General features: G+C 43.6%; 1 protein-coding gene across 2 annotated transcripts in view; it reads left to right on the plus strand.

The window, feature by feature from the left end:
- Positions 1-10,209: 10,209 nt before the first annotated feature.
- Positions 10,210-17,810, plus strand: part of prima1 (proline rich membrane anchor 1) — a 38,868-nt gene continuing 31,267 nt past the window's right edge. Inside the window, exons 1-2 of one of the 2 annotated variants that reach the window (XM_031581639.2) lie at positions 10,210-11,485; positions 12,644-12,791. In XM_031581639.2, the coding sequence (XP_031437499.1) occupies positions 11,393-11,485; positions 12,644-12,791 (241 nt within the window). In that variant the 5' untranslated portion in view covers positions 10,210-11,392. Of the gene's footprint in view, positions 11,486-11,846; positions 12,792-17,810 lie in introns of those variants that run through there. The other variant, XM_042709907.1, reaches the window with a different exon arrangement.

Here is a 17,810-nt window from a genome sequence, read left to right on the forward strand (position 1 = left end):
TTGAATCGCAGACTACAAATAGATAAAAGTTTTATTTTATTTATCCATGTCTCCTGCATCAGATGAGTTACTGTATATCAGATTTAGATTTCTCTTTCATTATGTTGTGACAGAATAGCTAACATTAGCATTAGCTAGTACAGAATGTTAGCTCATGCACTTCTACAGTCATCTCTGCCTAACCACTGTAAAGGTGATGTTATCAGTGGGTGAGTGCTTTAATGCTCCTGAGCCTTCACTAGTAACCACTGTCCTGACTGTTAGGCTGTCAAGGAATGGAGGCAAGCTTTAACAATATTTAATAGGAATTTTAAAACTGGTCTGCACACTAGATCTTTCACATAAGACTGCTATTTCTGAACCACTTCATGCACTATGGAGAAATCCTTGGGTAAATACCAGCATCAGGTGAAGGGCACGGCATGCGTGCAGTCTCCAGTTGAACCTCATAGTCTCTAGAGATCAACAACCAACTGCACAAACACTAAATGTCAGGTCATCAATCTTTTTGTGCATTATTCCCCCCGCTTTTCAAATTGGAAAACATGTCATGGAAAGGATGCCAAAGGATACCTCACTAAATACAGATCTCTTAAGCCTTTGTATGTAAAAGACGTCTTGACAGATACTGTCCGTAGCCTTATCTTTATTCTGTGTTCTGGAAGTAAATGTATGGAATGCATTTGAAGCATTTTATCCTTCGATTTCTATGACACTTGAGCGGTTACTGAGGGAGTTGCAGGCAGGCTGAAAGAATGAAATCAGCCAGTGTTGCACTAGAGTCCATGTCTTCGCTGCGTGGAAGGAACTGGGGCTTAAAGTCCTTGAATCATGTCTGTCTCACATCTCCATCCAGGGAACGCACAGTGGTTCGGTTTGCTGATGTATCCTTCAAAGGAAAATTTGCCTCCTAGCGACGAGCCCGAATGGACAAACCTGCCAAAGGAGATGGTCATCAAAGGGAGGTTTTTTCCATGATGTAATTAATGTGGACAAAAGACCAAAACCTGGAGCCTTCAGCATTAAATAATAAATCAAAAAAGCACCATGCATAATCACAACCAGTGGACACAGGCATCACTTTGAAAGCCATGTCTAATGGAAACATTTTACAGTGATCAAAAACAGCAGCAGACTTTTCATGTCTACGGTCACCAGTCAGTAAATATGACAAGATATGATATGACTGACATGCCCTGAAGATCTAATGACTGATCTTTTTTTTTTACGTAACTGCAAAAAGCTGCTGTAATGTTGGATTTGGGCTTTGATTGTGTCTTTGTACTGATAGAGCCAGCTACATCCCTTCAGATGAAACCTGGCTTTAAATAAGTTCAAATATTTAATTATGGCCTGGTCGGCCATGACCTCAGAGGGAGCTCTAAAAGGCCTGGCCCTCTGGATATTTAAAGAGAAACCCAGCAAGCATGTTCTGATCTAAGGACTGACATATGTTTGCAAGTTCAGACCTTATTAATTTGTGTGTGTGTGTGTGTGTGTGTGTTTGTGTGTGCATGAAGGAGTACAATTGTGTGTGTGTGTCTGTACATGCATATCTTGTATACTCTGTCTTGTATACTATGTCTGTGTGTGCATGTGTGTGTGAGAGAGAGACAGTAAGTCCATCAGTCCGTGTGTGGGTGGGAGTGGGGTCCATTTTCCTCTTCTTTTTTCTTCTTTTTCTTATCCCTCTGTTCCGTGTCATTCCATGTCTTCCTGTTCCATTTTTTGTATCAAATAAAATACAAGAAATAGATGAAAAAAGCTTGTAGCCTGTATTCTAACAATAGCAATAACCAATCCATCATTTCAGTGAACAGTAGATGACCTCCTTCCATGTCCTAGCCAATCACTCCTTGATTCACCTTCTATGTGCATATGGAAAGATTTTTTTGTTCGACTAACAGAGAGCGAGAGAGAGAGGGAGAGAGAGAGAGAGAGAGAGAGAGAGAGAGAGAGTCTGTGTGTATTTGTGAACTCTAACCGACCTCTCTAGAGTGTAGAGTTATCAACTGTCAGTCTGCATCACTCTGACCTTCTATCATATTTCTCCTATGCGACTCGCGCACACAAACACACCCATCATCCATCCATTCCGTGACCTTTCAACGCCCACTCACCGCTGAATATGTGTTGAGTCAGACGACACACCAGAGGATACACACCTACAGTCAGCTGGATTACTTGAAAGCCAATCTAGCATAATGGAGCTCTCCTGTCTGTAAGAGTGTTATGGAAGTATCCTACTTTCTACCATGAGATGCTCTCAATATGGAATTGAATGTTTGTTTTCCATTACTTCCACACTTTTTAATGCTAAGAAGTATGTGTGTGTGTGAGAGAGAGTATGTGTGTGTGTGTGTGTGTGTGTGTATGTGTGTGTGCCCGTTACCGATATAGGAATACAGCACAGACAGACAAATGACACAATGATGTTTCCATTGTTGTGAGCCTCACCATGTCTTACCTCTGACTTCTTTACTCTGAGTCACTACATAAGAGAGGGGGAGCTCTACTTGTCAACCCAACTGACACATAGGAAATGGCCAATATTTTCATCTTCATTTCATCGTTTGTTTGAACTGTGCGTTCATTTGAACCTTAGAAGTCAGGAGGACACTTTTGAGCTTAAGACACCTTGTTGCAAAAGACGTATAAATCAATGGAGAGGAACTCGGGCTAGTGTCAAATAGACTCACACAGACATGTTCTTGTGTAATGGACACATATGGGCACTTCTGTGTCTCTTTATGTTCGTCTGAAATTTGAGTAAAAGTTTTCTATGCTGGCCTTTGAAAGCTGACCTACAAATGCTCAGCCGTGTCCATGAATGGACGTGTTCATATAAGGCCTGAGCTGCACCATGCATGAGACATTATGAGGGAGACTGATCTAACCAGGACTGAGCTGAAATATAAAAAAAATGGCTATTGACCTGGAAGCACAACAGCATTGAGTGATGACCTAACTCCGCTCAGGAGTAAACCCTGCAGGGATATCATACAAGTTACTTCAATGCAACATTAACACATAATGACAACATTGTAGGATAGATGTGTTGTCCAGTCCAGTCGGAATGCCATACATATCAGTGTTATCCGTGGCACTTTCACATCATTTTACACCCAAGCATTTGTGATGTGTGGAAAGGTCCAAGTGTCCCGGTTTGTTTAGCACTTGATGAAGAGTGTGGGGAGGAGCATGTTGGCACACAAGAGATTTTCACAAATTAAATTATGAAGACATGAAAGAAAGATTTTCACAAATTAAATTATGAATAGACATAAATCGCCCACTGAAAGAAAACAGTGAAACTTTCCTCTACTTTCCATTTACCAGACATTACGTCCGAGGTTTGTAGATCAAGATATGTTGGGTATCACCACCTACCCGCGATATGAAATATATCATGATGCATCACAATACATCACAGTATCACAAGTATCATGAATGTACTGCTTTCAGCAGTTAGCACATTTAGGGAAAAGTGGTATTAAGCTTTTAGAAAGACAAACTTGGACTGCACTCTTAACACTCCACCCTGCAACTATTGATGCACCTCAATGTATATATTTATTTTTTAATTTACTCAGGGATATTTATTTATCTATTTATTCATTGTTATCTATTATTATTTAGCTGTGGCAGTTAATGTCCACAGCAACTTAAGTTTTTAGCTGTCTGTTGCTGCCTCTACTGTCTCGTTGTTTTTCTGACAATGACAAATAAAGTACTTTGAACTTTGAACTTTGAACTTTGAAACTTAAGGCACTTTTATCATGATAGCCCTTATAATAAAAAAGACCCGAGTGTATCCTTTCATTGCTACTGCGATCTACAGGCATTGGGTAGGGCCAGCTCTGAGCAACAAGGAACCTTTTATGCATAAGGTGTTTCATATCCATTCTATGTGACCCTGAGTTTGTACATTGTAAAGATATACACTTCATAAATACTTGTTGCCTTTTCAACATAACTAAGCACAAGCTGATCATAGTTGACAATAACAAAAATAGAAAATAACAGAATGGCTGCCATGTCATGAACCATTTTAGAGGGTGGTCTTCTCTCGATATTTTGAGAGATGTGGCCTGCGTCCTTTCCCCCAGATTAGGGCAGTTTGTGGATAGCGCATGAAGTGTTCACTCCCACCTCCTCTGCGCTAATGAAATCGCTCTTCCTCACCCTCGGAGCGCCGGGCCCAGGTACACGGCACAGCCCTCGGGAGAGACCGTAGAGTGCCATTCAAATTGAAACAAACAAATTGCAACAAATGAAGAGGCTCTAAGTAGGGGGAGCTGGTGTTGAGGATGCACTGTTTTCTGATGCTAATGTTAAAAGCTCTTGAGTGTCACTTATGCCCCGTTATCGTCTGAGAGCAATCCTCTATCTTTAAGTGGAGCAGCCAAAGGAGCCATCAGTGAGACACTCGAGGCTATTTACAGCATTTGGGTCTTTTACAAGTGACCTTGAGGCTAAGGAGGGAGATCAACTCTGCTTTCAGGTTTTTTATTACAGTAGATGAGAATTGTTTGAGGGAGTACAAAGTGAAGCAACATGTGCAAGACCAAAACAGACTGACTGCTTTAAAGAGCAGTTAGGATGTTCTGCTTGGGCTGTTTACGCCCCATCATGAGACGTGTGTGTGTGTGTGTGTGTGTGTGTGTGTGTGTGTGTGTGTGTGTGTGTGTGTGTGTGTGTGTGTGTGTGTGTGTGTGTGTGTGTGTGTGTGTGTGTGTGTGTGTGTGTGTGTGTGTGTGTGTGTGTGTGTGTGTTCTGGTTGGGCTGTTTACGCCCCATCATGAGACTCAGAGGGGGTACTGGTCCTCTAGGCTTTTAACAGCCCTGCCTGTCAGTTTCCACCATGAAAGGGAGACGGATAACAACTCTGTTTAAACGAAGGAACTGATCAGTGCTCCACCCCTCACCAGCGTGCAAGATGCCCCCATGTCATATGGAGCATTCAGTCACCTTGCTGCATTTTGACACTGATAGATAGATAGATGGATACTTTATTTATCCAGAGGGAAATTTAGGAAGTATGAATAAGAAGAAATATGTTCGTATTTGGCAGTTATGCTGTGTTGAGCTATGGCTTCAACTTAACATTCTACCATAAAAACAGCGGAGTGTGTTCTGCTGTACTGCTATGCGTGGTTTTGATTGGAACAGTCTGTGTTTCCATTAGTGTCCCTCTGTTAGATTCCTCCTGCTGATTTGAGCTCCAGAGGAACCAATAAAATGACTCTGTACCAAGCTGAAACGGATCTGTTTACATTGCAACTGCCTTTGGCAGTCATCAGTCTGTACCTGGATGTTTGCTGACGTGTGGCAGAGAGGGCAGCTCGGGGGGGGGGGGGGGGGGGGTGACATGGGACTGGACCACTTAGTCTGACTTTTTGGACTCAGTTTGGTAACAAATGCCTTAAATCTCAACGCCACAGGCAAGCCAACAGCCCTTTGGCAATGCCTGTCACCAGCTCAATATCTCATAAGCCAACTCGTGTTCTTCAGAACACTGTCATGGAACACCACAGTGACTTGGGTGAGCTCACACAAGACCGAGCAGCCATATCACTTTGACTGAAACATATACAGCATGCGGACATCCAGTGGGTGAATTCAATGCAACAAAAAAGCACTAGAGAGATTTTCTCAGGTTGCGTTGTGGGTTCTTACACGTGGGTTGAGGGTCATATTTAAACTATAGGTGTTAATGGCGCTGAACATGACACCGGTCATGAGAAGTAGTGTAATGGAACCGTGACATGCACCTGTGAATTTATTATCCCTCTCCATTTAAAAAAAAAAACTCACGGAGATTAAGATCTTTGGTGATCAGCCGTGTTTATGACTTAAATCATCCTCCATAACTGCCTCAGTATTCCCTTGAGTAAACATTCTCAAAGGACGGGACGCTAATGTAAGCTCTTCTCCCCCACACGCTCAGTCTAAATTTCCAATTTATTATCAACTCCAGAAATAGCAAAGTAAATCTACTGATGTGAGTTATTTTTTTAATCTTTGCTGTGCTTCTTTTCCTTTCCTCCCTCCTCTGTCCAAATAAAATAGATTCGAGAGGGCTTTAAACTTCAAAGCTGTGCCTGAACAAAATACATTTAGAGGCTCTGGAAGTAAAATATGAAGTTTTGTTTTAAGCTATAGGGCTAAAGGACTAATCACAGTGGATGTGCTGACTAGACTGTGTGTGTGTGTGTGTGTGTGTGTGTGTGTGTGTGTGTGTGTGTGTGTGTGTGTAGGTGGTGCTCCTCCTCTGTCATCACTAGACTGTACCTTGGGGATTTGGAGAGAAGGGACTGAGGGAAATTCGACAGCACAGGCTGCGGTAGAACCTTCCGGCACCAACTGTGAGCTCTGCTTGTCTAGGGAGACCAAGTTGAGCAAAGAATACTGGAGGGGTATGCGCATCATTAGAATAAGAAAACTGTATATTAACCATGATTTTTCATGATCAGCACCCACTTTTTTCAAACCATGCCCCCATTTTTATATTTAGAGGCAGTTCTAAATGATCTGGTGCCAAAAGAGCTACAGTTCGCTCCTCATATTGGCAAGTAACCCTTTACAGATGAAATGATGAGCACTGCAGACATAAGGACTATTCCAAGCCTTTGAGGTATAACGTCTTTAAGTTCTACGCTTATCGTCCCTGGATTCTGTAGGAATATTTTAATTGCTTTAGTTCAGGATGATAAAAAATATAAAAAGGAAATTACTACTGTAGGACGTTGTCTTGCTTGAATGGCAAATTTAATTCAGAAACACAGATGATAATTTGTAGCAATTATTGCATTCTTGTACATAGCATTAGGAATTTGTTCATGTTCACTGGCACAGGAAATGGGCATCTTTTCATTCCTTCAGAATTCAATTTGATAAGAACAACTTTTTATCTCACATGGCAAAGAAGACTTCAAGCGTGGCTGTTTTAATTCAGTTCAGCGAACCTAAAATGGCACTACTTTCCTCTGGCTGCCTACTCTGAGGAGCAGAGCCGCATGCAGATTGCCAATTATGGGCTGACCTGACCAATTTAAGATGTTTTTATTAGCATCCTTGGCCTTTGGTTGCTGCACACTATATGCCGGGCGATTGATTGGACACAAATTCAGACTTGTGAATGTCAGCCAACAGCTGAGGGGAAAGATATGTAGGAAACATGTTTTGATAAAAGAGGACCACTGTAACCCTTGTGCGAACCCCTGTTATACAATTAAGTTGGCCTATTTAGATAAACATTAAAAAGCTAAATTAATTAAAAACAAGAGCAGGGTTCAAATGGCAGTGATTTTATGGCAGAAACGGGCCATTTGGTATCAAAATGGCAGTCATGTTTGAGCTGATGTCATAGGGGTTCACGAGCAGATCATGGTCACTAGGAAGCCAATACTGTCGACACAAGTTCTGCTGGACACCTTTTTCCAGTATTCTATTTACACATTTTGAGTCTGAAGCTGTTAATATGGTTGGAGCTGAGATGACATCAGTGACTACATATCAAAAATAAAAGTCACTTGTGAGGTCAGAAAAACTAGGCGTTGGTGATGCTGTAACTGTCTGGTCATTAATGCTTCCACGAGGTCAAAGGTGACTCTGACATCATCCTGACAGCGCCCGATGATGCAACCTCTTTGCCGCCCAATTAGATTAGAGCCCAGGACTGCAAGGGGGTTTGCCCTGAACACATCCAAAGACACAGAGCAGGGATAAAGCCCACTAGCAAGGTAGAGGCAGAACAGTGGCAAGAGGAAACGGCAGTAAAGAGAATATAAAAAAAGAGGGATGAGGATGAGTGAGGGGTAGAGGCAAATCTTGATTGAGTGACAGACTAATGGCCGGGACTGAACTGGATCACTAACCAATCAGCCACATCTCTCCTAATGCGCCCCTCACCCATCCATCAGGCCCCTATTAGATTACTGCACACTTTAAGGTCAGTCAGTCAGCAGTGCAGCCACCCCGCTCTGCTGCAGATCAACGCAAGTGTTTCGCCGACATCCCCCGCCTCTAACTCTACTGCTCTCTGCATCCTATACCCAGCCCCCTCACAGTTGGCTTTGCCCAATATTGAACACATCGCACAAAGCAGCTGACTCTGGAACAGCTCCAGCTGGAGTGGATCCAAACCTGACCCAACATCAGATCAGGACGAGACCTGATCCAGAGTCAGTGTGGACCTAGGAGGGCACTAAATCTCTCTAAAGATGTGGTAAGAAGTCTGCATCGCACCCTTAACCAATGACACTCCCCACCCTGTGGGCCCTGTGTTAAGTCCATTGGTCCATGGACCGGTTGAGAATGATTCAAGACATGGCCATAAATTAAACTTTCTTTTGTTCAAATTTCATAATTATTACACATAAAAATAATGAACACCGTACTGAAAGAGATGAAAAAACCTCACGCAAACAAAAACAATCTTGCCCGTAAAGAAGCTCAGTCCTTGTCTTTGTCCCAGAGGATTTGCTGTTTGAGGCAAAGCACCTCGTTGATGAACTGCTAGGGTGTGTGTGTGTGTGTGTGTGTGTGTGTGTGTGTGTGTGTGTGTGTGCTAAAACAGTCATTAGAGCTCCCTGATTGGAATTACTGACAGACTGCTTGAAACGCTCTGGTCTCAGCACCGTCTCTCAAAGTTATTGCGGTGCTTATCAGCAGTCAATAAAGATCCTGCAGCTTTCCCCCGAAGACCGTTTGTAACAGCACATGTCTGTGTGAAAATAAATAACTAAGTAAGAAGAAATAAAGAATGCTTGTGTCTGAGGGTGATTTCACAGTATTGGAAAGCTCAGTTTGTATTCGCTGAAAAAACAAGGTCCATAAATTAAGATTCGATGTAATCCTTCGGCGATTTGTGTGGTCGATGAGACCAAATGGAGTTACAGTGCTGAGGATGATCACACCAAAGAGGCGCCTCGCGTCTCGTAAAACTGCGACGAGGGGGACAGGTTTAAGTGCCACGCAGTAAAACTTCAGCTGTCTCCTGCCGACAGTGGCCGGGGGCCGGGGAGGGGCGAGGGAGCGATGGGGCGGAGACTGCCCCTCTTTAACAGGGTCTGTCCAGCCCAGGCTCCTGCAGGTTCTGTAGACAGGCGAGACCTAGCAGGTGCCGGGGGCTGCTCTCCATGTTGTGTGCTTAATGATCCGCAGTCCTGGCCACTGGTGTACTGTATGGTGGCGGGTGGGTGGGGGAACGGTGATACATAGGGCTGAGGGGTGGGGTGCAATGTGCTGTAACTGTGAGGGGCATTAATGAGGCCAACAGGGGTAACTTACTGCCCTCATTTCTGGTGCCAAGGTTGGCATCCAGCTGATTAGTACCTCTGTGGGAGAGTGGCAGCTGGTTGGGAGGTGTGTGTGTGTGTGTGTTTGTGTGTGCATGTGTGAGTGTGTGTGTGTGTGTGTGTGTGTGTGTGTGTGTGTGTGTGTGTGTGTGTGTGTGTGTGTGTGTGTGTGTGCTTGTGTGTGTGTGTATGTGTGTGTGTGTACTTGTGTAAGTGTGAATGTGTATTTGTGTGTGTGTGTGTGTGTGTTTGTGTGTGTGTGCTTGTGCTTGTGGGAGTGTGTATGTGCGTGCGTGTGTGTGTGTGTGTGCTTGTGTGAGAGGGAGAGAGAGAGAGAGAGTGTGTGTGTGTGTTTCTGTGAGCATGTGTTTTGACTGAATAAATGTGTTTGTGCTGTGAGTGTAAGACAAAGAGAAAGATGCATGTAAGTGTGTCCAAATCTCGGTGTGCTAATGCCTCTGGTACATGTGTCTTTGTCAGAGAGTGTGTGTGAGTGTGTGTGTGTGCGTGTGTGTGTGTGTGTGTGTGTGTGTGTGTGTGTGTGCGTGTGTGTGTGTGTGTGTGTCTGTGTGTGTGTGTGTGTGTGTGTGTGTGTGTGTCTTTGTCAGAGAGTGTGCCTGAGTCTCGTGGGGCTCTCCCTACATCACATCATTCACTAGCAGCAGCAGCAGCAGCAGGCTCATATTCACCAAGGCCCACCTAACACACACTCACACACACACACGCACGTTCCCCCTGAAACTCACACAGCTGCTTGCATGTACACATACACCAGATGGAGATTGTGGTATGGTATAGACACATGGATGGAGAGTAGAAAGTCATGACATGGTGAAAATCGCTTTTATCACAGTGCACTCATCCAAATATATATAATAATATATAGCAGTATATATTCCATGTGGCATTTAAGTTCTCATCACTGACTTTTCTGATTAAGATGATAGCCATGAAGAGGTAACTGTAATTTCATATTTTATGTTTGGGTGGAAAGTCTGTGTTCACTGAAATCATATTCAGGAGCAGCATATTGACAGAATCGTATATGGATTAATCTTTAAAAATTATGTCATTCAGTTCGTGTTCGTAAATAGGAGATCCAAGCTTTTAGTCTGGTGTGCTGTCTATAGTTACAGTATCAGGTTATTGTGTGGACTCTACATCTCTCTCTCTCCCTCCGTCTCTCTCTCTCTCTCTCTCTCTCTCTCTGTCTTTTTCTCTCCCTCACTCACACACACGCACACTATTGTGGTCGCAGTGTAGCTCCTTCACTTGGCATATCCCTCCAACTCGCTCGGAGCGTTGGCTGACTGAACGACGCCGTGATCTCCCTAAACATAGCTTATCCTCCAACCACCGTGGATATACTCTCGTCGGGTCGCGTCTCTTCAGCTCCGTTAAAGGTCTATGCGCACTTTCTCTGTCATTAAATTATTCTTTGAAGTCTGATAAAAGGATGGAAATGTTATTTTAGAGAGCGTTGCTATAGCAGGACTGTTTATTCTTCATTCGCAACCCTAGGCGATTTAGCTGACGTGAGAGCAGTACTCCGCCTCATTAAAAAGAAATTACCGAAAATCTGTCGTCGCGAAAGGACATGGACAAAATACGCTTTTTCGCGTGTTAATAAAATATGGTATTTGGTATTTTCAGCCCAGGTAACTTTTGCGGTGTGCTGGCGCTATTTCATGCCATGCAAAACAAGAGATGATTCCTTGTGCACCCTGCCAGTATCATATCCCACACTTACTCTCTGGAGAACTTTGGTCCTTCGCCGGGGTCTGGATCCCCATCCTTACGCACCATATCTCCAAAAAGTGGACCAAACTTTAGAGTAATACAAAGCAGGGATTTTTCTTTTCTTCTCATTTTCAATTTTTCAGTGAGACGTATGTCGTTGCGATATCTTCCATGCCACCGACCATCGTGATAAATGGACAAGAATGTGGCAGACACCATTCGTGGAGAAACTCAATAGAGAATCCGCTGGCAAACCGGGAGGACTGGATTAAGTTCTTAAAAATAAACGAGTCGTATGCAACCCACGCGTCTTTTTCTGTGAGGTGGGCTTTGAGAAGAGCGAAGAAGGGATGTTGGTCCGAAACAAATTTCCGTTCATCTTCGGGTTTTGGCACTTCGTGTTCAGCCAGTTCTTTTTGACATCATTTCCCCTTGTATTTCAGGTATGTATTTTCATTGTGATAAAAGCTGTCAAAATTATAAAAATTCTAACACATTTTAAAAGTTGCTCGGTACAAACATCACATTCCGGAACTAAACAATAGCAAACAGAACACCCAAGCTCAGAGAGCTCCAAGAGTTCAGCATACTTGAACATACTTGGTGATTGTAACCTACATGAAGGAGATGTCAGCATTGTCATCACTCTCACATCTTCCTGTGGTCTCGAAGTTACATGTCTTATGTTAAATGTATAACATTTATGATATTATATGTATGTATTATATTATATACTATGAACAGCCATTTGCTGTATAGTCATTTTGGCTAAAGTGAACACAAATAAAAAGCCTAGCTGTTAGCTGACAACAGAACACAAGAGTTGTGTATTTTTGATTTGATGGAATCATCCTTAGCAGACAAAACTGAAAAGGTGTGATCATAATCCATTCATTTAATCAACCCAAATCGTGTGATGTGTACATACCACTAAGTGTTGTTTTATCGCCTTGTATTACTTTTAAACTGAAGTGATATGATCATGCGTTGGTGAGTAAACAGAGAGTGTCAGTGTTAAGCCTTTTGCCACGCTTGGCGCTTGGAGAGAGGAGGCAGTGTCAGGGATCAGGGGTCGCCCTGTGCTTCTCGCCAACCATTTAGAGGCGTGTGGTGGGTACCACAGCATGCGTGGGCACTAGAACTGCTAGAAGCAGAGGAGAGACCTCAGCCTCCTCAGCCCCCACAGCCTCTTAGCCTTCAACAGTGGGAGGGAACAACTCATGCACTAGAGTGCAGAGAGAGAGAGGGAGAGGGAGAGTGTGAGAGACAAGCAGAGGCAGAAACACAGAGAGAAATGAGGTGAGAGAGAGAGACTGGAAGAGAGAAAGGGAGTGATAAAGCTAGTGTGTGTGTGTGTGTGTGTGTGTGAGTGGAACAAAGAGTGACAAAGTGTAAGAGAAAAGAGTGCGCAGAAGAGATAGGATACGCAAAAAATAAAGTTAAAAAAAAACAGACATCATTTGATGGTGAAAGTGAGAGTAACAGAAAGGGAGAGGTGAAGTGAGATGATAGTAACATTGCATTCCGTGTACTCCTCCTGTGCTAACGTGCTAACGTGCTCTTCGTGTCTCAGTCTTTCTTCTTTCTGGTCCTCTCTACAGCTCGCTCTGGGAGAGCCACAGAGGTCATGCTCTCGGACTGTGAGCGACACAGTGGGCACCAGGTGCCAGCTGGCGTGTCAGTGTAGGCCCTACCCTCCTCTGCCACCCCCGCCCCCACCACCTCCGCCCCCCAGAATCATGGTCCCTGGTAAGTGCCACTCCTTCAACCAGGGATATGGTTACGTCACCCTAAGAGGGCTTGGTGAAAGATAGAAAAACAGAGAGAGAGAGAGAGAGAGAGAGAAACCACCATTATTATAACGCTATCTGTTATAAACAGATGTGGCCGTGTTGAAATACGTTGACTCAAGCGCAGCTTGAAAGCAAATCTAGTCTGAAAAACCTTCATGGACACAGTGTGCAGTGGCCTTACGATTACACCCATATTTGCATTTTTTTGTTCTGTGGAATTCTGGGGGGAAAAAATGCATTTAGAAGCTCTCTCTCTCTCCACATGGTATCTGAAGAGCCTTTGCTTTTGGAGGTGAAACCATGAGCAGCTATGCTAATTTCCACAACTGATATTTTTGGTGTTCATGAGCAGAGTACAGTAAGTCCATTACCCTTCTTTATATTCCTCTCTGCGGCGTGAAAAAAGACCAAAAAAAAAAAAAGAAAAGAAACCGTGGATGGTCTTTGCTCCGGGCTAATCTGGTTTTGGAGCATTGCGATGCAATCAGTACCCAGCAGTCCCCAGCAGTACCCAGCTGTCCTAAAGAAGCCCCAGCATGGGATGGGCTGCCTGCTGGGAGTCTCATCACTTTAGCAGGAAAACAACACAGAAAAAATGCCCAACAACAACAACATTACTTTTTGTCTGTGCATCACGCCTTCAAAGGTGATTGTCTCCATCAACAATGCGGCAGTTTTAGGCTAAACTGGTGAGGCTTGCCCACTGAATAAGATGCTTTGCAAGAGCGTGTTTCAATTCTTTAAGGTGAAGGTAACATATATAACACGCTTTTATTTCCAGATAGCACACACCGGAGTCTGATATTATCCTGCTACTCCGTCCGCCTAGCTGGTGCGCTGAAATTTGTTTTCCATTTTTGACATGGTTCCAGGAAGTTCCTGCCTCCTCTGGGGTGCCAGGCTACTGACTAATAAATTGCCTTTCTGGACCAAGACCATTTTCATTTGCTTCTAACTGTCCTCTCCTTGAATTATATCTGCGGCCATAAAGTATGTGGCTGTTTCTGTTGACACCAAGCTCAATCCAGTTTATTACTTGAAGTTTATGTTTTAAATCTGTCATCGGGATCTCCACAGAGCTGTGTTTGTGGAGGAGTGCTTGATCAATAAATTCTGAGCATGGGGAAGGTAGTGTAATCAATCTGCTGCAACCCCTCTTTTGGATCAATCATTTTAGGCGTCTGCTTGAAGGGCACAATTTATCTAGTGCGAGGGACAAGACTCTGTCTAATTTATCGATATTATTCATTGGACAGAATTTCATCCAAATATATTCAAACCGGTCGAAAATATCTTTACTGCACTCAAGATGAATTTTACATGTGGTGTACCATTGTACCACTAATTCCAGGGACCACTGGTTGATGAACTGTAGATAGGATTCCTATCATTTGTTTCATGTGGTCTCAGCAAGAAATATTTACGTAATTTACTTAAAGCTGGCTTCGTGTCATGGGATATGGGTGGTGCGTAACGTAACCAAACCCAAGGCTGTGGGTTGTGCTTTAGATTTCATGGTGCTGTGCTCTGAACACCTAGAACAAGATGGGGATTTGCACTGCTCTCATGCCACTTAAAGTGCTGGGGATTTTACTGCAGGGCTTTTGATAAGCAGCCTGTTAAAAGAGTCGGTGTGCCTTTGCCTTTTGGGCAGAAAAACCACCTCTGCTTTAGGTGATTGGAAATATTCATGAGGAACTCGTACATCATTAGAACTCCTACACCTGTACTTATCAAGGGTGTGATAAATGGTATAACCGAGATGTTCTGCGGGGAGGATAGCAACATAAAATAGATACAGCCTCTTATCAGGAAAGGAGGTTACCTAGGCAGATTACATTCAATCCTACAGCCCTGTCCCTTAAAAAGAAAAAGATTAAGGCAGAAGTTTGCTTCAGCTGCAGGGAGCTCTAACATCCAAAGGCTCCCAGTGGTACTCAGGTTGGAGAAAATGTGCCTCGTCATGTGTGGTGCAGAGCTGAGGCCTCAAGAGTGACTGCTCTGCCTCGGGTGACTAAACAAGTCTCAGATTTGACAACATTGAGAGGGAAAATAACAGTGGACACCACATCTCGGTCCACAACACCTCATCTAAACCTGCCTGAATGAGGTCACCACAAGTCGAAGCTACAAGAGCAGTAAATGATTGGGAGGTGACTGACACGTGTATTACAGCCATGTGTACAAGTCTCTGAAATGTGCTCAGAATGTCACTGACGGGAGTGAGTGCTTGTGTTTTATCGCCTGATCAGTTAGTTGTCTATTTTTAGCCAAACTGCTGAGGTCGTAGATTAGGGGAAGTAGATTACACAGAATTGCTCCTGGGCTCTCGTGGAAGATCTGGCCGTTTTAAGCCCAAAAAAGGGAATGTAGGACTGACTACACACATGGCTAACTCAGTTAGCCACAAGGAGGTGTTGCCAGTTGTATGAGCCTAGGAAACCCTGCAGACTTGAAGCATTATCATGGTGCATTGGGATATATTACTGAGAGACAACTTCAACAAATTGATCATGGTCTGTGATGTATATTTATAGACTGAGATGCCTGTATGTCTTCTGATTTATTTTCATAGAGTATGTATGAGTAACCTTCCTTATCTTTTGCTTCATGTTGTAGATATATCTGTCTTCAGACTGTGCAGTTCTAGTATTATGCTGATATGAAAGTTTCAGTGAAATATAGAAGCATGGTTCGGTTCTTTTTGTTTAAGAAATGAGATTGCACTGCCAGTTCTCATCCCATGTAGACCCCTTTGATTCATTCCACCAGAGATCATCTGTGCACATCTTAAATAATCAAGAAAGAAATGTGTGTTTACAATGATATGACGAACTGAGCCGGGTGCTCCTTTTTTAAGTGTCAGCCTCCTCCCCCAAGACTTGTCATCTTGACTCCCCCACCCTCCCTCCGCCCTCGCCTTCTGTCAGAGTCAGGAGGAAAATACCCAAAACAGGCCTGCCCAACTAACCATAAGCCTGTTGTATCCCCCTAGTGAGAGCTCTCATATGCCTCTTCGTGCCAATGCGTTGAGTGAGGAGATAAATTAAGCATAATTCCACTGTGGCAAGGAATTACAACTGAATAAAGCAGCACCTAATTTCAGATAAACCTGCAGTGTTTTTGAAGTGTAGTTCAAGGTCTAGAGATATTACTCAGATCCTTTAGACATTGTTTTTTTTAACAGATTATGCAACACTTGAAACCTGACCATTTCAGAATTTTGTGTGTGACGAGGAATAAGAATCGCTCACTTCTTACTAATCACTATTATTTGGATCTCATGTCTCGTCTCACGCGGTTGCCTGATCTAATGATTGTGATGGCTACATGCCTTCTGCCAGTGGGACTTGAGGGGTGTTGAGTAGGACACTAGGGTACCAGTAGGGCATCACCTGTGGCAGTGTGGAAAACTGACAAGTCATAGCCTCGCTTTAACGGTAGATGACATCACATGCTCAAAGCTGTTTCAGTGCCCAGTGCAAAATACTTCAGACCTCTCAAGTTAATGGCGCTGAACCACCCATAGAGCTCGAGTGGGCATGTGATGCTGCAGCACATTATGAAGATTCTTTATTTATGCTCTGCTCTCCTGGAGCTGAACCCAATCAATTTAAATGCTAGCAAGCCCAAGGTCATAGGTTCAGTGCCCAAGGTCATAGGTTCAGTGCCTATGGTGCACAAACACACAAACACAAAGTCTTATGCTTTCACAATATTGCAGCTCTGGAGAAAAGCATGGGCAGGATGATCAAATGTTATGTAATCCAAGTGTTATGAAAGGAGGTTACACATTACAGGGAATATGCCTTACTCCTTATCGCTCTGGGGAGACGAGGTAGATTTCATTCAGAATGCAGAGAAGTCCCCAAGCAATAAGGAATCTAAATGTGCGAATCAAAATGTCCTCTTTATGCACACAAGTAGTGAAGGGTTTATGGAAGGGGTGTCCAAAAGCTGTTTGGAGCAGTGGAAGAAATCATTCTGATAATAATACCCACTACATTTAATCTAATGAGGGGGTCGGGGGTGGGGTTACTCCTGTGTATGACGAGTCTCGATCAGCAAATGAAAATGAGACTCAAACTCATGGGCGGGGCTTGAAGGAGGTGGGCCGCCTATTTCATGATGTGGATGTGTACCACCTGGTCGTAGATACATCAGCATCAGTCTGGCAAGGTTCAGGCCATTTTCAACCCATAACATTTATTTTGTCAATATTAACACCAGCATTAATCTGTTTCATCGCAGTTCAGTCATATCATAGCTATGTATTTATGTAGTTTACAGCTCAAAAACACACTTGTACTTACACTTGCACAAAAAACCTCAATCTTTGGAGGAAAGAAGTAGTTCTACACACAAGCCAGTTTTAACAATCAAAACATGGAAATGATATTAGCAAATTAATTAAAAAAACGCAACTGTGGCAGCTGTGCTATAACAGGAAAATGGACTTCACAGATTTCAGGTAGCAGAAAATAACGCACTTCGAGCTGCAACTCGGCTTCGTGTCACGGTCGACCTCAAACAGGCATTATGTTCAGCTACCCAAATGCTGTGTCATCATTATCCAATACTTAAGCTTTGGGTCTTAATATGTTTGTACTCAAAAGACAGTAACAGTGGAGTGGAGAACTGACTGGGTACTGAACCCATAACACTGAAGTCGCTAGCACCATTTTCCCCGAGTGGCTCTATAGGAGCAAGCTCATGTGTAGCGGTAGCTGCCAGTTAACAAATGGGGTTCCCTGAGCTTTAGCCGCCCCTTCAGCCCCCTCCGGCTCAGAACTGGCTGCCATTTGGAAGGATCTCCTGGGGGCTCCTTCCTCTCTCCTTGCTCTGATTTACTGAGAGTCTGTTCTGCTGACGGGATGCGGATCGATCCCTCGCACTCTGGCCCAGGTTGTCCTGGAGGACATCAGTAATAGAAGCGCATTAGCAGATTGACCATTATTGGCTGGGAGCCGTGACT

Source organism: Clupea harengus, chromosome 15, assembly GCF_900700415.2.
Source record: "Clupea harengus chromosome 15, Ch_v2.0.2, whole genome shotgun sequence".
In the NCBI taxonomy this organism is placed as follows: domain Eukaryota; kingdom Metazoa; phylum Chordata; class Actinopteri; order Clupeiformes; family Clupeidae; genus Clupea; species Clupea harengus.